The sequence below is a fragment of the Mesoplodon densirostris genome, chromosome 1 (assembly GCF_025265405.1).
Source record: "Mesoplodon densirostris isolate mMesDen1 chromosome 1, mMesDen1 primary haplotype, whole genome shotgun sequence".
NCBI classification, from domain to species: Eukaryota; Metazoa; Chordata; class Mammalia; order Artiodactyla; family Ziphiidae; genus Mesoplodon; species Mesoplodon densirostris.
The window spans coordinates 7,947,404-7,971,663 of NC_082661.1; the positions used below are offsets into that span (position 1 = coordinate 7,947,404).

General features: G+C 48.2%; 1 protein-coding gene across 3 annotated transcripts in view; it reads right to left on the bottom strand.

Moving 5' to 3' along the window:
* Positions 1-24,260, bottom strand: part of LHPP (phospholysine phosphohistidine inorganic pyrophosphate phosphatase) — a 141,144-nt gene that overhangs the window by 92,170 nt on the left and 24,714 nt on the right. For all 3 annotated transcript variants that reach the window (XM_060098445.1, XM_060098447.1, XM_060098444.1), the window contains exons 4-6: positions 19,059-19,122; positions 17,996-18,088; positions 704-795 (exon numbers count right to left, since the gene is read on the bottom strand). In XM_060098445.1, the coding sequence (XP_059954428.1) occupies positions 704-795; positions 17,996-18,088; positions 19,059-19,122 (249 nt within the window). The remainder of the gene's footprint in view (positions 1-703; positions 796-17,995; positions 18,089-19,058; positions 19,123-24,260) is intronic.

The window sequence follows — 24,260 nt, forward strand, 5'->3', positions numbered from 1 at the left end:
TACTTTCTCTGAATGGCGACAATCAAAACCATCTAGAATAAGCCAAGTCAACACTGTGATGTCTGAGATACTCTCAAAGGCTAAGCAAGCCAGGCCCAGACACCGCAAGGCACATCCACACGCCCCCGTAAGGTGCCCGTCAGCAACCTGCCCGAGGCTAGGCTGACTTCTGACCCAGCAAAGAAAACACTCTGGAGACAGAGGTTCAACTCCAAAGTGTCCTTGACTTGTCCCTGAACACGGACCTGTCATCTCTAGATGAGAGATGGATATGGTGGAGGAAAAGGAGGGAGAAGGTGACCAGAGGAGCTGGGCGCCCAGGAGCGGTCCCCTCCGAGCACAGTGAAGCACCAGCCACGTTGAGAAGAGGAGTGCGGCCCAAGTTCAAGCCGGCTCTCTGTGGGAAGCAGGCTCAACGGCTGGCCAGAACCTTCCATTTGTTGTCTCCGCATTACACCCTATTCAAATCTCAGTTTTGAAACTCAGACCCTTTTTATCCACCACTCTCTGCTACAAAAAGGCATCCAGGCCCGTCCTTAGGGGACAGTTACAAAAAAGTCATCGGATGCCCACATACTGCTCTTCCATTTGGGAAAATGTAACCCCCTTTATTTCGGAGAAGAAAACAAACGAAAACCCGGTCACCCCAGGAATCCACGAGGTAGGCAGGCAGATGGCGGGCAGGCTGGCGCGGGGCACTCACCTGAACTTCCCGGTCCGCACCTGCAGCGCTCTCATCCCACACCGCTGGGCACCGCTGACGTCACCCACGATGTCGTCCCCGATCATGATGGCCTGTCGTGCAGTGAGTGAAAGGCACTCAGAAGTGATGTCAAAACAGTTTTCTTCCTGTGCCACCTCATCTTTTTTGACCTAATAAACCTCTTGACTTGATGCTTAAAACCACCACCCTACAAAGTAAACGAGGTAGTATTGTCATCCTATGGATTAAAAGTCAATGTACTTGAATATATCTCCCACTGCCCATCATGGGCTGCGGCTCTGAATGGTGCATATTTGGGCAATTTAAAATCAATCAGCGGGTATTAAAGTGATATAGTGCCACGAGGACACACGGGGAGGCTGATGCTATCTCACCTCCAGTCGAGCACAGGCTGAATTTTACCTTCAGCTAAATACTCTGTAACCAGGTTATTGTGCCAACCGTTGGTTCTGTGAAAACTAAGTAAATTTCTGGCAAATCTTTGTAGCCCAAGTTTAGGTTTTGCTTTCCATGCTGAATTTACTACCTATAAAAAGCAACAACAACAACAAAAAAAACAAAAAGAAAAAAGAGGGCTTCCCTGGTGGCGCAGTGGTTGAGAGTCCGCCTGCCGATGCAGGGGACACGGGTTTGTGCCCCGGTCCGGGAAGATCCCACGTGCTGCAGAGCGGCTGGGCCCGTGAGCCATGGCTGCTGGGCCTGTGCGTCCGGAGCCTGTGCTCCGCAACAGGAGAGGCCACAACAGTGAGAGGCCCGCATACCGCAAAAAAAAAAAAAGAAAAAAGAGCAAACAAAAATACACACTCTAACACACACACACACACACACACACACACACACACGAAATGCTCACAGCCTGGATATCATTTCAAAAACCAGCCCCTCCCACCTGAAACAACTAGAGAACCAGACAAACCAAATGCAATAACAGTTTTCAAGACACTGGACATCAGGCAATGAAGGAGGATTCCTGAGACACAGGAAACAAATGACATGGATCCTACAAATGCCGCAGCTCACTGCCTTCAGAGCTTCCAGGCTGTGAGCACAGAGAGGAAGAACTAGGTAGAGCCCAGACTCCCTGAACTGAGGACACGGAGCTGAGAGCTGGGAGACTAAGGCAGGGCGTCCAAGAAGAGAGGGCTACCCGGAGAACTGTGCAGATATACAGAGGGTCCCCCCCAACGAGGCAGTGTGGGGAAGACTGCTAATGAGCACAGGCAGGTGAGGAAACCACCCGAGGCCAGGGAAAGAATCACACCAAACATTAAAACAGTGCCGGGACCTCACACAGGGCTGGGTTTAGTGTCTGTTCCCACCAGCCAGACTGGAAAATCTCATAATTCACAGGGCACTGAGTAGCATTCTCAGAAGCATCCTGCCTCAGCAGTGAGGAATAATTAGCCCTAGACTAAACCCTGCTCTAGCGCCGCCTCCCAAACCTTCAAAGCAAGATCTGGGAGGATCAAATTGTTTCCAAGTGGTTTAACTGCATCCCAGAACAAAGCACAAAAATATTTATTGGCGTATAAAAATATCTAGCACTCACAAAAGGTAAAATTCACAATGCCTGGCATCCAATTAAACAAATAATCAGACATGCAAAGATGACAAATATCACACACAGTGAAGAGGAAAATCAACCAAAACAGACCTGCAACTGACACAGATGTGAGAATTAGCAGACAAGGGCATGAAATCAGCTACTGTAACTGTATTCCACATGTTCCCAAAGTTGAGTAGAGACACATGGAAGGTAAAAGATCCAAATCAAGCTTCTAGAGGTGAAAACTACAATGTCTGGACTGAAAAAAAGAGAAAACAACACTGGATGAGATTAAATCCAGATTAGACAATGCAGAAAAAAGATTTATGAACTTGAAGACACAGCAATAGAAACTATCCAAAATGAAACACAGGGAGAAAAAATAATTTTTAAAAAATGAACAGAGGAATGGTGAGCTATGACAAAACTTCAAACAGCCTGGTGTAACTGGAGTCCCTGGAAGCAAGATGAGAGAGGGGGAGACAGAAACAATATTTGAAGAAATAATGGCTGATAAATTTCCAAACTCAACAAAAATGATAAATCCACAGCTCCGAGATCCCAATCAATACCAAGCACAAGAAACATGAAGGAAACTGTATCAAGGCACAACATAATCAAATTGCTCAAAGTCAGTGACAAGGAGAAAATCTTAAAAACAACTGGAGGGAAAAAAAAAAGACATGTACAGAGAGAAACAAAGATAAGACATCAGATTTCTTGTTGAAAACATGCAAATGAGAAAACAGTGGAACACCACCTTTGTGGAGCACCATCTTTAAAGTACTGAAAAGGGGGAAAGTGCTTACCTAGGATTCTATATGGAGCAAAATTATCTTTCAGAGCAAAGGTGAAATAAAGACATTTCCAGATATCTGAAGCTAAAAGACTTCATCACCAACAGATCCACACACAAGAAATGTAAAAGGAAGTTCTTTAGGCAAAAGGAAAATGGTACTTAAATAGAAATACGGATCTACACAAAACAGAATGGGCAGCACCAGAAAGGGTACCCATGGGCACAGGGTGACCTTTCTGCCGCTTCCCTCTGTTCTTCTACTGGCCAACTCCTAACAGTCTGTCTGGACTCAGCTCAGGTGACCACCACCTTTCAACCCCCAGCTGGGTTTGGGGGCTTCCCAAAACATTCTGTGATTACCCCCTTGCATTGCACGCACCTCCTGTGTTATAACGGTCCCTTCATTTACCTCTCTCCTCCAAAAATGTGTGAGTCCCTTGAGGGCAGGCCGTGTGCTGATCCTGGAGCTCAGCTGATGACCAACACGGGTTTGCTGAGTGAATCGGTGCTCTGAAATAAGGCATGGCTGTGCATGTCTGGAGATACTTAGGAAGTCCAGCCAATAGAACTAACTGCTCAGTGGTTACCAGCCAAAAGAGCGGGGGTGGGTGGCACAGTCCGCATCCGTGTTGCCGAAACTTTAGTCACCGGTGGGTGCCCATTCGACATATCAACCTGTATTAATATTACTGTTTAAATTGATTCATAATCTTTACATAAATAAATGTGCTTTTTTTAAGAAAAAAGGAGCAGCCTCCCTGACTCAACTGCCACACTGATTAAAAGCTTCAAAATATTTTCAGGAAACGATCCTGCTAGCGGAAGAAAAGTCTAATGCCTCAGACACCAAATGCATTCCAGATATGCTCCCGAGTTCGATCAGAAATGTCCTTGGTGGGAGGTCAGACAGGCCTGACAAACCGGGCTCCCGTAGCAGGGTGAGTGTCCTGACGTTGACGGGATAGAAGCTTTGAAACTGACAGTTATTCCACAACTTTCCTCTGGAATTCAGATGCTAGGTAGGGCTAACCAATGAATAAATACATAAACCGAAACCAAGAAAACTAAAAATGGTGACCGTGGACTTCCCGGGTAGCACAGTGGTTAAGAATCTGCCTGCCAGTGCAGGGGACACGGGTTCGATCCCTGGTCCGGGAAGATCCCACATACCGCGGAGTAACTAAGCCTGTGGGCCACAACTACTGAGCTTGCGCTCTACTGCCCGCGTGCCCCCAACTACTGAAGCCCGCACGCCTAGAGCCCACGCTCCGCAACAAGAGAAGCCACTGCAATAAGAAGCCCACACACAGCAACAAACAGTAGCCCCTGCTTGCCACAACTAGAGAAAGCCCACGTGCAGCAACAAAGACCCCATGCAGCCAAAAAAGAATGAATGAATGAATTTTTTTTTTTAAAGTGATGACCGTGAAGCATTTGCAAACCAGGGGACACATTCATTTGGACTCTGCCTGTGAGGAGAGGAGTCCAGATGGAATTTGCCTTCCAGCTCGGAGTGGGAGGGGTGGGGGGCAGTGAATCCAGAGGCAGGCCCTATGCAACCAGCAGACTGGACAGACTGAGCTCAATTCGCAGACGGGGCCAGAGCAACTGGGCCTGAATCCCAGCTCTGCTATTTGCTAGCCCTGTGATCTTGTGATCCACTTCAGTCTGTAAAATGGGTACAATTGGTGTGGTGTTTAAACAAAATCACACAAGTTAAGCATCAAGGACAGTGCCTGGACGTAATAAGTTATCTATGCATGTTTAAAAGGAAAAAATATTAGGAAATGCTCTGTTGAGGAAACTCCTAATCTAACCCTATTGGAGACAGTCCACAGTCTTTACGACAGGGCTCCAGTGCCTCAGCTCCTTTGTATCAGGTCCTCTATAGCCAGGCAGTGGGGACACAGTGAGTCAGAAACACAGTCTTCATCCTTGTGAAGCTCCCAGTGGAAGGCAGAAGATGGATGTTCATGAGGTAATTTCACAAACACAGAGCCAGGACCTGTGATAAAGCACAGGGAGGAAAAGTGCAGGAGGCTGTCAGGCCTAACCTTGTGGGGCTGGTGGTGGTCAGGGAAGCCTTCCTGGAGGAGGTGAGGTTTTTAGCTTGGATCTGAAGAGCAAGAGGGGTCAACCAGGTTAGGGGGTATAGGGGAAGGGGTGAGAGCCTTCCCCGAAGAAGACACCACATGTGTGCTAATCTTCTACCAGGGCAGGCCACACAACGAATTCCCAAAAGCACAGCCATTAAGCCTGAAGCACATGTCCTCAGAAACATCTCCCAAACAGGACTTCAAATAACGAGGAATCATGAGGAGCTTGTGGACAAGGACAAAGACTGAGCTGGTGCGGCCCCAGATGCCAGGGAGGTAGTTTTAGGTAAACACGAGGCTTTTCTAACGATCAGCATGGGCTGCCTCAGAGGTACCAGGCCCCTGTCACTTAATATATTCCAGCAGAGGCCAGAGAGGCCTCCGTCAGAGAAGCTACTGGGGGACACTGGCCCCTGGGAGAGCTTGAGCAGGTGGCTGATGACCACCAGGGCTGAGAATTCTGCCAACTGCTGGGAGCCACCGCCCCTGAGAGACATACGAGGTACCTGAAATAAACTGCACTTTGTCCCAGTGGATATTCTAAACTTGATACTTCTCACTAATTTCCTCTGGTCTTTCCTCCACCTAAACCCACGTTTCCCAATGTGTGTTATGCATACTGGTGATATACTATTTGATTTTAGGTAGAACAGGACATACATTTTTTTTAACATCTTTATCGAAGTATAATTGCTTTACAATGGTGTGTTAGTTTCTGCTGTATAACAAAGTGAATCAGCTATACGTATACATATATCCTCATATCCCCTCCCCTCTTGGGTCTCCCTCCCACCCTCCCTATCCCTCCCCTCTAGGTGGTCACAAAGCACGGAGCTGATCTCCCCGTGTGATACAGCTGCTTCCCATTAGCTATCTATTTTACATTTGGTAGTGTATATAAGGACATACATTTTTAATGTAATTGTTTGTATTTATTTTTAGAGTAATCTATTTATGGTGAGTGATTCTGGTCTTCCATTTATAGTAGGGATCGAAAGTTTTTTTAAAAAATACATTTAAGTTTATAAAATGAATCAATTTAAAGAAACATTAAGTAAATAATAGTGCCAGGGGCAAGTACCCAGATATGGTAAAATTGGAATTTTTTTTCCTAGAATGACTGATGCTGGGGAAAACACTGCCAAATCCAAATGGGTTTAATTTTCGTGTCTACAAGCTCCCATGCAGCTGTGTGGAAATCATCAATCACCCAAGAGAAAGAGCCAGTGGCGACGCGTGTTCCTTGAAGTGGGACCCGCCATGAGACCACTGCACACACACGTAAGTCTAAGGGTATCTGCAAAGCCAGGGTCACCTGGGCAACCACACAGATCACCTGGGAGGAGAGGGCTGGGGCAGGTGGGCACCTGGCTTAGGCAGCCGGGCCGGCCACAAGCCCCAGTGTGAGATCCTACTTTGCCCTTCTCAAAGAGTTGTCCTGACACTGTTAGGTCAGCCTCTAAACATCCACAGCATTCCAGCTTAGGACCCTGTCCATTGCTGCCAGGGGTTCCGGGGGCCACCTTGCTAGAAGGTTCCTTGGAAATGAAATGGTCTTCCTATGATTAAATGTCATGCCTGGCATTTTCCATGCTCTGGGGAAAATAAAATTTTGTGCATGCACACTTGGGCATGAAGCAGAAATTCCTCCCCGCCTCAGAACAGAGACTGCTGGGTCTGCCTGGGCGAGGACATTTTTCGGTGTGGCCCACAGAAGTGGAACCAGAGAAATCTGGGCCATCGGAGGAAGAACACCAGAAGCAGCAGCTATGGTTCTGCATGATAAGCCACTGGCCAAGCCCAGGCAGAGCGCAGAGCTGTGTGTGAGGGCAGGGGCAGGGTGCGGGGACCCAGTGGGTGTGCGGCCGCCCGGCGCAGTGAGGCCTGTCTGGGGCAGCTTGTGGGCTCCGCATACCAAAACGCGTTCCAGCCCCTGGGGATTTCACAGATTTACTATCGGTGAAGGGCAATCACCACGCAAGGAGGAGCAATTATTGCCAAATCATTTAGGATTTAAAAAATCACTGGCAAGAAGATAGAGGTCAAGAGGTGCGCTGTCAGGGGAAATAAAAAAACCCTACCTGTCAGGTCTGGGTTGCACTTCCTTTCTGACTGCAATATGGTTCAGGGAAGCTGGAGACGCACACCAAGAGGTCAGACTCCCACAGAAGCGAGATCCAAGAGCCAGAGGCGGCACCAGAGCCCTTTAGGCAGGTTTTCTGGTTTGGGTTCAAAATGTAGATTCATTCATCCTTCTTAAATATTCGTCTGCCCGCCATGGTCTCCTCTTCGCCATCCTAGGTGCCAGGGGCAGAACCCATTCCAACAGGTGGCGACGTCTAGAACGCAACTTCCAACGCCAAAGAGCTTTCCCAAGAAAGCCCACGTTTCAGGAAATTTCTTTTTTTTTTTTTTGCGGTACGCGGGCCTCTCACTGTTGTGGCCTCTCCCGTTGCGGAGCACAGGCTCCGGATGCGCAGGCTCAGCGGCCATGGCTCACGGGCCCAGCCGCTCCGTGGCATGTGGGATCTTCCCGGACCGGGGCACGAACCCGTGTCCCCTGCATCGGCAGGCGGACTCTCAACCACTGCGCCACCAGGGAAGCCCATCATGAAATTTCTGATTATTCCCAGGGCTCTGCCAGGAGGAGAACTTCTGCCCCCATGGGGCAACGAACAGCAGGGCTGGTGGTGAAGGAGCAGTGGGCTTGGCCTGCACTTCAGCCCCGAGGGACAGACACCCCCACTTGGAAAGGCCTCGAGATGACACCTAGCATTGGGGAGAGCCCTACACCCTCAGCCTGCAGGCTCAGAGCAACTGGGCCCCCTACGACACCCAGAGGTGGCTCGCCACTAAGGAATTTCCCCCACTGTCTGACACATTCGTAAGGAATAATACCAACACAGCAAAACTCGAGGAAACTATTTTATAAAAAGAAACAATGGTGTTGGTGAGGATGTTGGAAAATGAGCACTAGCATATACAGCTGGTAAGGAAGCTGAATTGACACCGTGTCTCTGAAATAGAAACGAACACTGTGCATCGTGGCCTGAAAACTATACCTCTAGGATTTCTAAGAAAATAATTTAAAATATACAAAAGGACATATACATACAAGGGTGTTCACTAGGGTTAATGTACAAGAGGGAAATTGGAAGTAATCTAAATGTCCAACAACAGGGGACTGGGGAAGCACATTACGGTAGCAAGGGGATGGAAGGTAGCCTCGGCTAAAGAACATTATGGTGATCCCTATGACAGAATGCTCTGTAGCCACAAAAATTACTTTGTGGAGGTGCTTGAATTCGCACAAAGAAAATTGTTCCCAATATTAAGCCGGGGCCGGGGGGAGGGGAATGGGAATTGGGTTTCAAATAGCAGATACGGGATTATCCAATTTTGTGTTAAAAATGTACATACACAGGGACTCCCCTGGTGACCCAGTGGATAAGACTCCACGCTCCCAGTGTAGGGGGCTCGGGTTTGGTCCCTGGTCAGGGAACTAGATCCCACATGCCACAACAAAGAGCCCGCATGCCATAACTAAAAAGATCCTGCATGCCGCAACTAAAGACCCCACATGCAGAAACAAAGATCCCGCGTGCAGCGACTAAGACCCAGTGCAGCCAGATAAATAAATAATTTTCTTTTTAAATGTACATATACAGGAATTCCCTGGCAGGCCAGTGGTTAGGACTTGGCGCTTTCACTGCTGGGCCTGGGTTCGATCCCTGGTCAGGGAACTAAGATCCCGCAAGTCGAGCAGCGCAGCCAAAAAAAAAAAAAAGTATATATAGACACCAAAAAATTGGAAGGGTTAAGCATGATTTGTGTTATTGCAGGTTAGTGGAAGGATGAACATTTTTTTTCCTTTTACTTTCTGAACTTTATTCATCCCCTTAACAAACATGAGCTACTTCACAATCAGATTAAAAAATTGTGTTTTGAGGAGAACAAAATAAAATCTACTAAAAAGGCTTTAGGGGAGGAAATATCTTATGGAAAACTAAGACATGAGGCTCTAAAGCTCCCTTATGAGTGAGACGGGGCACCAGGCAGCCCCAGAGCTGGCATTTCCTGGAAACCCCCACCCGTGGCTGGATGAGGCACCACTCTGGCCCTCTATCTCCCGGGGCTCACACCGTCCCAGCAAGTGGTCCCTGAACTGACACCCAAAGACCATGCACACCGCTTGTGGGGAAGATGGGCCGGGGGGAGGGCCCAGCCCACGAAGGAGAGAAGATGGGCCTTCCACGCACAGACCTGAGGGGGAGGAGGTCCCCACACGTTCACTCCACACCCACAAGGCCTCCCCACCAAGGGTACAGACTGTCCCCATAACCCCGTAGCTAGAATTAATGCCCTGAGAACTAGGGAGCAAAATGATGGGGCAAAGTCCATGTTTTATGCCCGGCCCTCTTTGGATAATCCCACAAACCTCGCCCCCTTTTTTGATAGGCTGTCCTGAGAGTCCTCACCTTCACCCCCCCAAGATCTTGCTTAACTTTACTTTCTATATTCTGCCAACAAGACAGATTTTAATGTTTTTCACAACAGAAAATGATATTGCACTGCTAAAGATGCCTTTTCTAACCTAAGCATTCTGCTGTGTTACTGGCCCCTCCTTGAGAACTGGGGAGCAGCAGAGACCTGGAGGGGGCTGGGTCCCGGCCTCACCCCACAGTGGCAGAGTAATCCTGGCTTCAACAGTAGACATTCCTGTGACTACTCCTCAGTGCCCTGGTTCTCAACTGGGGGCGATTTTGCTCCCCTGGGACATTTGGTAACATCTGGGGACATCTGTGGATTCACAGCTGGGGGAGGAGGGCAGTACCCCCCACCACAAATAATGATCTGACCCCAAAATGTCAGTAGTGCCGAGGCTGAGAAATCCTTAACCTTAAGCTTAAGATGGGAATGAAAGTACCTACGACAGCGGATTGGAGTAAGGATTTCACCAAGTAAATGGGTATGTGACAGATCCTGGGTGTGCCCAGCACAAGTGCTCAAAGTATTCACGGTCCTTCCTCTCCAAGCCTCGGCTTCCTCATCTGTGAAATGGGCACCCCCAGCTTCCAGACTGCCTGCACACTGGCTTCTGGTGCTGACTAAGCACTCTGGTCTGAACAGACCCAATTCCACTAAACCTGCACAATTTGCAACTGATGGAATTTCTTATGATGATGGAAAACTGCCAAAACCTTCACATCACTTGGGCTTTAGTATGAAGCTATAAAACCACCCACTGATTCAGAAGCCTTAAACCGTGAGTGAGAATTAGGTATTTCTTGAAGTAGCCTTTAAGGTATGTTATTCTTTGCCTTATTACTGAATCCTAGAAAGGGCCTGGTTACCGCTAAGAGGTTTGAATTTCCAATCTATTAGAGTAATACCAGCAATCTGTTATTTCTAGGCTATTGAGGAAAGGTTAAAATTAAAATTGGATTTGGGGGAGTTATATCCATTCTGAGCGCAGGTGGAAAACTCCTCGGCAGCAAGAAGCAAGTCTGGATCTGGGAAGAAGCAGTTATCGAGGGAAATGACTGGTGATAACTTTATTGATTAAAGCAGCTTGAAAATTTTAAGGTTTGTCACAGCCCGGCACTTCAGCAGCAAGACAGCCCCTCAAAGCCATTTTTCATTAAAGAGAGAGAAGCAGGAGCAGAGAATTATTACCTTGTGCATATGACACAGTTCATTCAAAATGGCCTTATTTTGAAATACTGCTTTAAAATGTCTACACATCCTGAGGCTCAAGCAGTATTTCAAAACGTTCTAAACTAACATTTTAGAAAAACGGTGAGGTGGGGTGTTAAGAACATGCAACTGCTGCTCAACTGTGTGTCAAGAGGGGAGACAGAGACAGCATGATAATGTGGTAGGTAAGTAAGATTCAGCTCTGCTACGTGCGCTCAGAGCCGCCGGAGAAAACAATTCCTTAGCGACCCAGGGCCACAGATGCTCGTGATGCCTGGACAGCACAGGGACCCCAGCCTCAGCAGACACGCCAGGAATCCAAGCTCCTAACCCGCCACCCCAGACTGCACGGCCCAGCATCCGCCAAATGAGAAGCCCGATCAACCTGACCCCCAGAAGGGCCTCAGCTCCTCTTTGGGGTGTGGGGAGCGCAGTTTCTCATTCAGAATGTAAAAGATATTGACGTGACCGTGAAAGTAACTGGAAAACACCAAATAAACAAACAAACAAAAGGGGGGGAGGAGATTAACCAAGGTCAACTCTACAAAGACAACCAAAGATAACGTCTTAATATTCAGTTCCTCTGGTCTTAATTTCTAGGCAGTGACAGTTTTTTTGTTTTGTTGATTGGGGAAGGCAGGGGGTTGGGGGGTTGCAGGAGATGGTTGTGACCACAGTGCTTACGTAATTCTAAATACTCCGATTTTTAACTCAGATTACAACAGTAACGTTCCTCCCACTCTATAACAAATGATCTTAAGAATTTACTCTCTCAGGGACTTCCCTGGCAGTCCAGTGGCTAAGACTTCGCCTTCCAATTCAGGGAGTGCAGGTTCGATCCCTGGTCGGGGAGCTAAGATCCCACATGCCTTGCGGCCAAAAAACCAACATATAAAACAGAAGCAATACTGTAACAAGTTCAATAAAGACTTTAAAAATGGTCCACATCAAAAAAAAATCTTTGAAAAAAAAAAGAATTTACTCTCTCAAATTCACCCTGTAAGTAGGATACAAATGTATACATAGTTGGTCATATTTAAAAAATGGAAAGATAAGCCATAGTATTTATAAAAATGGCTATGATGAGAGATGGGTGGGAAGACAATAGAAGGAAAAGGACAGGAGCCAGACTTCCTTGAACGTATCTTGTTCCGTGGATTTAATTTCGGAACCACATGAATTTTTACATAACTATGAAACAAGTTTAAATGTTGAAAAACCAACTCCTTAAAAATTGGAAGTAAAGTGACTTCAAGGAGGGTCCTGTTGGTGACACACTTACCCAGCGGAATAATGGTAGCTTTAAAAAACAGTATTTGGGCTGTAAATCTCTAGAGGGATATATTCTAAGCCAAAAAGAACTGTCGAAAAAAGAAATCTTAAACAGCACCGGTAATCAGCCTTATCACATTCAGGAATCAGCAGTCACGGTGATGCTGTGTCTCACAGTCCAGTCCACGGCAACCACAACCCTGACCCAGCCTTGGTGGCACTGATAGAACTGGTGGTGGCACCCACTCTTTTGTGTCTGGCTTCTCTCACACAGCATAATGCTTTTGAGATTCAAGATTCTTGTGTGTATTATGGGCTAAGACAAAGGATTATGTCGGTATTCTCGCGAGCCAGGATTTTTGACATGGAAAAAAGGAAATACAGACACAAGATGGGTGATCCAGTAAAAACCCACAGGCCTAAATCTGGACCAGAAGTTTCAGTATGAACTCATTATGCACTTCATCTTTAAAGATACATATGTTTTCAACCCTTGTAGACTAAGTCTTGGAAATGATAACCAACCCAATAACAGTAAGAACGGTTAATATCCCGACTATGGTTTCTAAATACTATTTTCCACTGAAGGTAAGCATGGCTCCTTGGAAGGATGGCAGACTCTAGGCCTAGGGCAGGAAGTGTGCAAGGCAGGTGTTATCCTGTCATAACAGGGAGTAAAGCACCTCAGAGACCTCTGGGGTCAGGACAACAGGACTCAGAGGGCAGCTGGAAGAGGCTCCCACTGGTCAAAGATGCAATACTTTGAACACGAATAAGTGCAATGGATTGGAACACGTCAAATATGCTTTTGTCTATTTATAGTGATATATGTAGTTTTAAACCTCCAAGGTATTGGGAGGGTGTTAGAGAACCAACCATTCTGAAAACTAATAAATAACAAGAAAGAAATAGGCATTTATCTGTAGTCTCCTATATGAATTGTACTTCAGGGGAACGCATAGTTGGTGAGGTGTTTTCCTATACAGAGGTAAAATCCAGAGAAGAAATGGAGAAGGAATGACAGAATTCAAATATCACTATTTTGCAGTCCTTAATGAATGAATGGGGCTGTGCACCAATCACCAATGGCTGCTAATGCCACCGAAGGAGACACCCGGACGTTCTGAGCCTCCTAAGGGAGGCCACAACACCACCCAGAAAGCAGTCATCAAAAAACTGAAACAGAGGGCTTCCCTGGTGGTGCAGTGGTTGAGAGTCTGCCTGCCAATGCAGGGGACACGGGTTCGTGCCCCGGTCCGAGAAGATCCCACATGCCGCGGAGCGGCTGGGCCCATGAGCCATGGCCACTGAGCCTGCGCGTCCAGAGCCCGTGCTCAGCGACAGGAGAGGCCACAGCAGTGACAGGCCTGAGTACCGCAAAAAAAAAACAAAAACAAAAAAAACGGAAACAGATTCTGCCTAAGCTTCTAGATCTAACTATCGACATTCAGGAAGCAGGGAGAACAGGGGAGCATGAGACGGGACACCACTGAGGCACAATCAACAAAATCCTGACTGTGGGAAACTCTACAGGACAAACAAGTCAGCTTCTTCTTCATAAAGCTGCAAGGAGTACAAAAGGGAGACAGGGGTGGGGTCGGCGTGGGTGGGTGGGAATGGATAGATTAGAAAACACTTAAGAATCACACCAGCCAATCACAGTGCGAGGACCTCATGTGGATCCTGATTCAAAGAAACTGCAAGCGACGTAAACACTTGTAAGACAATCAGGGAAATGTGAATAATGGCCGGATATTTGATGATATTAAGGAATTATTGTTAGTATTACTTAGTTGTGATAATGGCACCATCCATGTTTTTAAAAAGAATTCCTGGGCCTCCCTGGTGGCGCAAGTGGTTGAGAGTCCGCCTGCCGATGCAGGGGATACGGGTTCGTGCCCCGGTCTGGGAGGATCCCATATGCCGCGGAGCGGCTGGGCCTGTGAGCCATGGCCGCTGAGCCTGCGCGTCCGGAGCCTGTGCTCCGCAACGGGGGAGGCCACAACAGTGAGAGGCCCGCATACCGCAAAAAAAAAAAAAAAAAAAAAAAGAATTCCTATCTTCTAGAGACACTTAGAAATACTTACAGATGAAATGATATGATTTCTGGGAGATGATTCAAAATAAACTAGGAGAGAGGAGCAGGTGGGAGCACAGATGAAACAAGGGGTTATTAATCTTCAAAGTGGTCCCAATGGCCAAATAGGGGACAATCTGGGCAACAAAATAACAACAGGAATGGATTGTGACTCGTGGAATAAAACAAATATCCTTAAGTACATGTTGGAATAAATAAAAAAGTAAATGGGAGAAAAAGGAAAGCTCTCTCTTACAGTAAATGCTAATCAATAAATATAGAGGGGACAATGGAAGTAGAAAACCGCCATTTGACACCATGCTAACAACTGTTGCAGGTAAGAGGATGCTGAAATTAGGAGGGGAAAAGACTGTCAGGAGAGAGAATATTTACATAGCGTCAAAGTATTCCCCCATCAGATACTTATTAGTCACAAAGGGACAACAGTAACTCTGCGGTGCAGAAATGGGAACCTCCGACAGGCATCAAAGTGACCACAGCCTATAATGCGCAGAGCGCCCGCACATGCCTCCTGATGGGACACACCAGAGGGCACAGCACTGTGTCTGTGAAATGTATAACCAGAAATACATATGTCAGAAATGCATAACCTGAAATTAAATCATGAGGGAGCATCAGGGACATTCTATGAAAGAACTGGCTAGTACTCTTGAAAACTACCACAGTCCTGAAAGACAAAGACTGAGGAACTGCTCAGAATAAAGGGTGCTAGGGGGCGTGACACCAAATATAACGTGTCCAAAAACAGAGGGTCCCTGGGCTAGTCAACATCGGCATCAAGGCTAATTTCCTGATTTTATAATTGTCCTGTGATTGTTACATGAGATGTTAGCCTTTGGGGAAGCTGCAGTAAGGACACAGGGGAATTCTCTGTACTATTTTGCAACCTCTTTGTACGTGGGAAACTGCTTCAGAATGAACAGTGAAAAACAATTTTTAAAAGTGCTTATTAGTTGATAATTACTGAAGCTCAGTGATGGGTACCTGGGGGTTTATGAGGTTACTCTCGCGATTTGCACAGATATTTGAAATGTTCCATGATAAAAAAGTTAAAAAGAGAGGTGTAAAACACAAAACAACCTTATTTGATTTGATTTTTTTAAAAATCTAAATAAAAGACATTTCTGAGACAGCCAGGAAAATTTAAATATGGACTGGTATTAGATAATACTAAGGAATTATTATTGATTTTGTTAGGTAGAGTTTTTATAGTTTGTTTTTTTTTTAGCTAGGGTTTTTTTTTTCAATGTGATAAAATAACATAAAATTTACCAGTGTAACCATTTTGAAGTGTACAAATCAGTGGCATTAAGTACATTCCCAATGTTGTGCAACCACCACCACCAGCTAGTTCCAGACATTTTTTATCAACCCAAAAGGAGACCTCATACCCACTGGCAGTCGCTCCCCATTCCCCCATACTCCCAGCCCCTGGCAACCACTCATCTATTTTATGTCTCTGTGGATTTGCCTATTCTGGACATTTCATATAAATGTTAAATATATAAAACGTGACCTTTTGTGACTGGCTTCTTTCACTTACCATAATGTTTTCAAGGTTCATACACATGGTAGGATTTATCAGTATTTCCTTCTTTTTATAGATGAAATATTCCATGGTGACAATAAACCACATTTTGTTCACCCATTCATTTGTTGATGAACATCTGCATCATTTCCACCTTTTGGCTATTGTGAATAGTGCTGCTATGAATATTCACGTGTAAGTTTTGTTTGAACACCCGTTTTCAATTCTTTTGGATATACACTTAGGAGTGGAATTGCTGGGTCATACGATAATTCTACATTTAATTATCACGGAACTGTTTTCCATACTGGCTGGGTCATACGATAATTCTACATTTAATTATCACGGAACAGTTTTCCATACTGGCTGGGTCATACGATAATTCTACATTTAATTATCACGGAACAGTTTTCCATACTGGCTGGGTCATACGATAATTCTACATTTAATTATCATGGAACTGTTTTCCATACTGGCTGGGTCATACGATAATTCTACATTTAATTATCACGGAACTGTTTTCCATACTGGCTGTTTTTCATAGTAGGTGCTCCACTTTACATTCCTACCAGAATTCCTATATGAGGGTTCCAGTTTCTCCACATCCCTGTCAATGCTTGTTATTTTCCTTTTTTCTTTTAAAATTATCATGGCCATCCAAGTGGGTGTGAGGTGGGATCTCACTGTGGTTTTGATTTGCATTTCCTGAATGAGTGATGATGCTGAACAGCTTTTTTTGTGTGTTTTTTTTTTGCCATGGTTAGGTGTCTTAATGCATTGTCAAAAATGCATAAATATGGGCTTCCCTGGTGGCGCAGTGGTTGAGAGTCTGCCTGCCGATGCAGGGGACATGGGTTCGTGCCCCAGTCCAGGAAGATCCCACATGCCACGGAGCGGCTGGGCCCGTGAGCCATGGCCGCTGAGCCTGCCCGTCTGGAGACTGTGCTCCGCAATGGGAGAGGCCACAACAGTGAGAGGCCCGTGAACCAAAAAAAAAAAAAAGCATTAATGATGGTCAAAAGCAACCATCTTTTTTTGAAAGGCACACGATAATTTGAAAGGACAGGATAACATTAAGAATGGGATTTGTTTTAAAATACAACAGAAAAAAAAAAGTAAATTTTTAAAGAGAAAGAAATGGGATAGAAGAAGGGAATGTGACAAAATCTTTTAATTGTTGAATCTGGGTGATGGATATATGAGGAGAATCACTGTTACGTTGTGTCTGCTTTTGTATATATTTGAAATTTGTCACAATAAAACAAATTTTTAAAAACTGTCACTGTGAAATGAAGTCATGAAAACCACGTTATTTATTCCTGTAGTCTTCACTCATTCAAAACACAAGCCTCTCCTCTCTACCAGCCTCACAGGGCATTTTCTAGGTGTTTCCTGGGGACCCCCGAGAACTGTATTTTCTGGCATCTGTGAATCTCAGGGGAGGTTTGGGCGCAGAGGTTCCAGACTTCCATGGCTTTGTGCTGTCTTTCTCTAAGCACCGTGAGAGACCAGTGCTCTAGACTGGAACACACATGGGAAATACCGGTCCAAGAATAAGGGAGCAGCACGGTGATCCTGGAGGCACCAGCCTCACCACAGGATGCTGACACTGTCCTCTGGTGCCGTGTCCAAAACAGACAGCAGGACAGCCCTGACGCCGGCAGACACATGCCCACTGTTTCTTCAACAATGCTATCAGGAACCCACCGGCCGGAGGGGACCCACTCACTCTACCTGGGAAGGGGAGGTGGGATGGTGGGCACTGGGGACACTAAAACCATAACTGCCTTTTTTCCTTTTAAGATGTATGTTTGGAAGGCAACCTGTCTCAAAAACAGTTATAATGTAAAGGTGGCCAGATGCATGATTTTACTCCAACATGTTATTTTCATCTTGCTGTGTATTGTCTTGCCATGAAATATTTTTAATGTATTGATAGGACTTGTCAATCCTTATCCTTCCAGAGAAGAAACAAAAGTCGCTTGAAGAGAGCCACAGGCATTTCTTTTTCTCACTCTTACACTAATTAACCAGGTGGAAAGCACTCAGTGGGCCTCCTCTGCTGTCTTCTTCCCTCTTTCCAGTCAGATCAGCTCTCATGGGGGGCGAGGGGGAACCTTCGAGGGCTGCCTGAGCCCTCAAACCCAACTCCGGCGCCGAGGCCGCCCCGGGGAGCGCTCTGGGCCTCCCTCAATAGCTGCCTCCACACACGTGCTTCAGGACCAGCTGGCCTACCTGGTGGGCTTCCACCCTCATCTCCCGCAGAGCAGACTTGAAAAACTCAGGGGAAGGTTTCCCCACCACTTCAGCTTCGATACCACAGGCATACTGGGGAAAGAAAGAAGGACATGGCATGAGTTTGGGAGCAAGTACAGGTGAACACCCGCTCTGCAGTGAAATCCTCCCTCTGGGAAATCAAGGAGAGATGCCCCAAATGTGCACCTGCAGGCCAGGGGCCTCCAAGCGGCAAGACACATGGGCCGAGAGGCACACCTTGTAGGCAAGTGTCACAACTCCACATCGGGCTGCCCGGGATGCCGGGGGCACCCACCACCAGGCGCCCTGCCACCTGCCCCAGTGCCGGACCTCAGCAGGAGGCGGTGCACAGCAGGCCACCCCGACAGTGCTCTCACCTGCATTCTTGCTTCTCCTCCCTTCCCTTCTCCCCCGACCACCCCCAGCTCTGTCATAGGCCCTCCAGGGGAAAAGGTCCAGGGCCCCATCCGCCAGCCTGTCCGTCCCTCCCACCTGAGTGCAAGTAGGCAGGGACCAATGTAGCGGTGAGTACAGGACGTGACCTGGGCTGACCTGGGCCAGGAGCCCAGGCTGGGGCAGCTGGCTAGGTGTGAGTCAGAGTGGGAGCCCCATCTGAGCCCAGACTTGGAAACTGGAGGAGGGAACTGGGAAGGAGTCTAATCAGGACACATCCAGCTCAGGGTGCTGCAGATGAGGGTCAGGAATGAGGCGGGTTCACACACATCCAGAAGCCAAGAATCCGAGAGGAGAGCTGCAGAGCATGCTGGGAGGGCCAGCAGGGTCAGCGGCAGGTGGGACGGGCTGTGGGGAAGAGAGGGAGCGACTGGGGAGCATTGTGATGACCAGGGCAGCTGAGAGGCCAAAGCTCCAGAGGAGGGGGAGAGCCGGGCCTGGAGCCTCAAAGTGTGGGGGGGGTGGCGCCGAGTTGGAAAACACAGAAGGCACTCAGAACACCGAGCACACCCTCTTCTCCAGAAAGGCCAGGAACACCCCAGAGGGCCCTGAGACGCGAAGAGGGCCCGGGCAGGCCCAGCGCAGGTACCTCAAGCGCCTTCGTGTAGGGACCAACGTCCAGCATCAGGCCAGAGGTCTCCTTGTAGTAGCGTCTAGAAAAGAGCAGACGGGGATGAGGGGAGCTGAGCCCAGGGGCCTGGGAAGCGCCAAGAGAAACTGCCCTGTCCTGGTTCTGCCGGCTCAGGAGAGCTGAGTCACCGGCCAGGGTCAGTCCAGACGCCACGCTGAGAATGACCGATGGAGGTCAGCACGACAGAGCCCAGCGGTGGCCACCGTGCCTGGCGAGAGGGGGAGAGACAGTGAGTCAGCAACTCTCAGTCAGAATGGCCCCCTGCTGCCAGCCTCGTGGGGACCCCGCCACAGGGATTAACGGGGGACCCCAGGGGCAGCTGGATCCAGTTGCTAACACGGAGAAACACAAGTGACCTGTGTTCTCGAAAGGACAGCTGGTCCACAGAGCATGTGGTGAACCCCTAATTGCTAATAATTAACCCCTAATTGCTGCCTGGAGAAGAAAATTCCATTAGTTCCACAGCACCCTGCCGCATCTCCTAGTAGCTGGAGGTCAGGAGAGGTGCCAGGTCTCACAGGCGCCAGATGCTTTTAGGAGAAGACAACTATTTGTTCCCTGTCTCACTGGGGCCAAGACGGCTTGGCTCACAGCAGGGCCTCCCAAGACGGTTTCACATCTTCCCTCCTGTGAGCGCTGTGCTGAGGCCCAGCTGCCACTGCCTGGCCACCCAAGGCCACACGCAGACCCCTTGGGACACACGGTGACCAAGCCCAGTTCTCTCTGAGCAAAGCCATTCGATTATAAAGTGAGAAGGTAGTTGACTCTGTGCTGCTCTGAAGACAGGGTTAACGGAAACCCAGGACTGTCACCGTGTTTTCAGACCCGTCACATCAGTTACCCTTCTCTCTCCCCTCAACCTTCAAATTTGGGAGACGTTAAATAACATGTGTGTGACCTAAATGTCCACAGACATGAATGGATAAAAAAGATGTGATATATACACACACACATATATATGTGTACACACACAAACACAAAATGGAGTACTACTCAGCCATAAAAAAGAATGAAACAATGCCATCTGCAGCAACATGGATGGACCTAGAGATATCATACCAAGTGAAGGAAGTCAGACAGAGAAAGACAAATATCATATGATACCACTTATATGTGGAATCTAAAAAAATGATACAAATAAACAACATGTATGTGGAAAAGCAAAGAGAAAGCTAGTGAAGCATGCTGACCTCAGGGTTTCAAATCCTCTTTCCACTTCTTTTTAACTGTGGGACTTAGGGTTGCTTAAGCCCTCTGGGCCTCAGTTTCCTAATCTGTAAAATGGGCAAAAAGAAACTCCAGTGCCTACCCTTATTGGTTGCGGTGAGGCTTGAGCAAAATAATGCACGCGAGCTCCTAATATGATGCCTGGCACGCAGAAACTGCTCCAAAAATGCTAGAGAATATTGTTATAAAGAACTGCTCACCCAGACTGAGATGGGTAAGAAGATATGAGTTGGGGGGACTTCCCTGGTGGCACAGTGATTAAGAATCCACCTGCCAATGCAGCGGACGCGGGTTCCATCCCTGGTCCGGGAAGATCCCACGTGCCACAACTACTGAAGCCCACACACCTAGAACCCATGCTGCACAACGAGAGAAGCCACCGCAATGAGGAGCTCGCGCACTGTAACGAAAAGTAGCCCCTGCTCGCCGCAACTAGAGAAAGCCGGGACGCAGCAACGAAGACCCAACGCAGCCAAAAATAATAAATAAATGAATAATAAATATATATTTTTTAAAAGACATATGAGCTGGAGAAGAAAGGATGAACACAGGTCTTTCCAGTCTGTGGGGGCTGAAGCCTGCTGTGTGCCTACTGGAAATGGTAGCACAGCTCGGGAGCTGCCCCAGGGCTGTGCCTTCCCTCCAGCTCTGCGGCTCCCAGGGACTCTGCCTGTCCCTCTGTGCCTCACCTGAGGCCTCCAAGGCTGCAGGAGCCTTGCTGCCCGCAGCGTTCACCCGGTGCTCAGGTGGAACTAGTGCTCTCGCACTCTGCATCCTCCACCGCCCACCTTGGAAGCTTCCGTCTGGACGCAGGCTGGGCTGCAGGGCTGTAGCCAAACCCTTGACCTTGGCAAGGGCTGGTCCCCTGCTACTCACTCCTGTCGGTGGATTAGAGCCTGGAGCCCGATTGTTGACGCCATGGGGGCATCTCCCATCACGACAGGACTCGGTCTCCAAGTGAGCCCGGGCCTCTCAGCCAGGGTCCGAGGCTCTGTGCTCTTGGGGCCGTGCCACGAGGATGTGGCTTGGCTGGGATACCGCACACATGCAGGAAGGTACCTGGTAGCCAAGAGAGAACCGCCACTGCTTACCGAGCTAGGACCTGCCAATGCTCCCGTTTTTAAAGGGTGACCCTAAATCACAGGCTTAGAGGTTCCTAATCTCATTTATCTTAAATCTGGAATCTAGACATCTATTTTGCATTTATACAGCCTCAAAATAGTGCTTCCTTGGGCTTCCCAGGTGGCGCAATGGTTGAGAGTCCGCCTGCCGATGCAGGGGACATGGGTTCATGCCCCGGTCTGGGAAGATCCCACGTGCCGCAGAGCAGCTGGGCCCATGAGCCATGGCCGCTGGGCCTGCGCGTCCGGAGCCTGTGCTCTGCAACGGGAGAGGCCACAACAGTGAGAGGCCCATGTACCGCAAAAAAAAAAAAAAAAGATAGTGCTTCCTTTTCTTTTTCCACAATCAACTACTTTGGTATGACGCTTTCCTCAGGTCACGGCTCCAGGGTTTCCCAGGTCCAGGGTTTGAAGGAATGGCCAAGTAAAGCAAAATTTGCCCAAGAGGCAGAGGGAGATGCCGGGTGCTGGGGCCTGGGCTTGCCAGGGGCAGCGGCATCCACTAGCTCAGTCCCCCAAAACATTTAGGACGCAGCTGCCCCACAACCTTTGCAGGGGACGCTCTCAGACCCAGGCTGCTCTCCAGGGGCTCTCGGTCTCGGGGGGGAAGCAGACAAGTCCACAGACTAATATAAAAGGGCAGGACATGGGTGACAACAGGTGGAACCCCATGCTCTGTGCACTCTGCTTGAGGAGGGCTGGACAGGCTGGGGACAGGGAGGCGGGGAGGCGGCCCAGAGAAGGACACATCAAAGCTGAGACCTGAAGGTCAAGGGGGAGGAATGCAAGAGCCCAGGCCCGGAGCCAACCGGACTCGGCACCCTGCTGAGGGCCCCAAGGGCCGGACGCTGCTCTAGGCGCCCGGGGGTCTGTCAGGCTTTCAGGGAGCCACCGCCTCATCCCCCCATGAGATGCCCGCTGCGGGAGGGGCCGGACTGGGAGGGAGGGGGCTGGGGAGGGCCTCCCGGAGGACGGGCATGTTGAAGCGAGCCAGGCACGGAGAATGGAGCCGAGGGAGGAATGCGGCCAGCACAGGAGAGGCTTAGCCAGGCGCCAAGGAAACAATTATAACACAAGGCCACTCTGTCGCGACAGACACAGCTCTGTTTGGAGCTGAGGGCTCCAGGGGCCTCTGGCCCAGCGCAGCCTCAGCGCAGAGCAGCGTGGAGGCGGCAGGAGCTGGGGGCCCCTCCCCTCCCCTCGGTAAGTCCTCCCGAGGACACCCATGCGGCACCCCTTCTCCCCGCCTCAGCCTCCCCCAAAATCTTTTTTCCAGAGTGACAGATACCCACCTGCGCTTTCTTACATTTAAATTTAGTCCTGGTAGGAAGAACAAACTGAACATGCAGCAGAAAATATGCAATTAAAACCCTGTCTTTGCTACACTGACTTTTAGAACCTGAAGAAAAAACTGACTTCCATAAATCAAAATTAGAGGACTTAGTATTTCTTTTTTAACTAAATCTGGCCTTGTTTTGTGGGGTTTTTTTTGTTTTTTGGGTTTTTGGGGCTGTGTTGGGTCTTTGTTGCTGCACACAGGCTTTCTCTAGTTGTGGCGAGCGGGGGCGACTCTTCATTGTGGTGCGCGGGCTTCTCATTGTGGTGGCTTTTCTTGTTGTGGAGCATGGGCTCTAGGCGCGCAGGCTCAGTAGTTGTGGAGCGTGGGCTCCAGAGCTCAGGCTCGGTAGTTGTGGCACACGGGCTTAGTTGCTCCGCGGCATGTGGGATCTTCCCAGACCAGGGCTCGAACCCGTGTCTCCAACACTGGCAGGCGGATTCTTAACCACTGCACCAGCAGGGAAGCCCTGGCCTTGCTTTTATAGTGCCCAGAATTTGTCTTTATTTCTTATTCATCCAGGAAAACAAAAAGGCACCTTGAAGGCCATCTGTTAGCTGAAAACATTTTTAGAGATACAGTAAATACTAGCACCTAAGTTAACTTTTTTTTTTATAAAGGCGCAGGTTATTCCCGAAACACAAGAGATTTGATATATTTATCTTTTGTTAATGGCATAATAAAAGCAACAGCAGGTCTGGTGAGAACCTGAGTGTTCTGGCCACAAAGAAGAAACTGTGGATTCTGGAAAGACAGGAAAAAGCCGGAGAGAAGCAGTCAGATAGATTTTATGCTTTATTTCTTTTGCCCTTCCTATTATTCAGCACAAACTCCCTTCAAAATGACCACTTGACCTTTCCCACAAGAGCCATTAACCTTCCATAGTCTGTCGCGTAAACAGCTTAATTTTCTGAGGGCAGCATGACAGAAGAAATTACAAAGGCAATTCCCACTCTCGGTCCAAACAGATGCCAAATGTAAATCACACTGTTTCTAGGAGGAGGACACTCTGCCCCAGTGCCCCGCCACCCTGCCTCCTTGGGGACTCCGCACAGCCCCACCCCAGTGGAGGACAGCCCCTCACCACCAGTGACCCCCACGTGGATACGACAGCATCTCTTCATGGGTCCTTGGGCTGTCCCAGGAAGCTATGACCTAGGCCCAGAAGCTGTTGGTCCCTTTCTCTGATTTTTGAGTACCCAACCCATAGCCTAAGCCAGAATCCCCAGCAGCTAGAGACCCCACTAACTGCTTATCTGGAAAACGAACACTTGCCTACTGTTGAATGTGTTACAGAATTACAAAGCTAAAAGAAACTGATCTCATTTTTTTTTTCATTTTCAACAACATACCTATTTTGACTACTACCCCTTACCTGGAATAGTAACTTTTAATAATTAGAGACAATTTTAAAGAAAAAAAATTTAACATAAATGAGTTGTAACAGAGTTTCTTTTTTTTTTTTTTTTTTTGGCC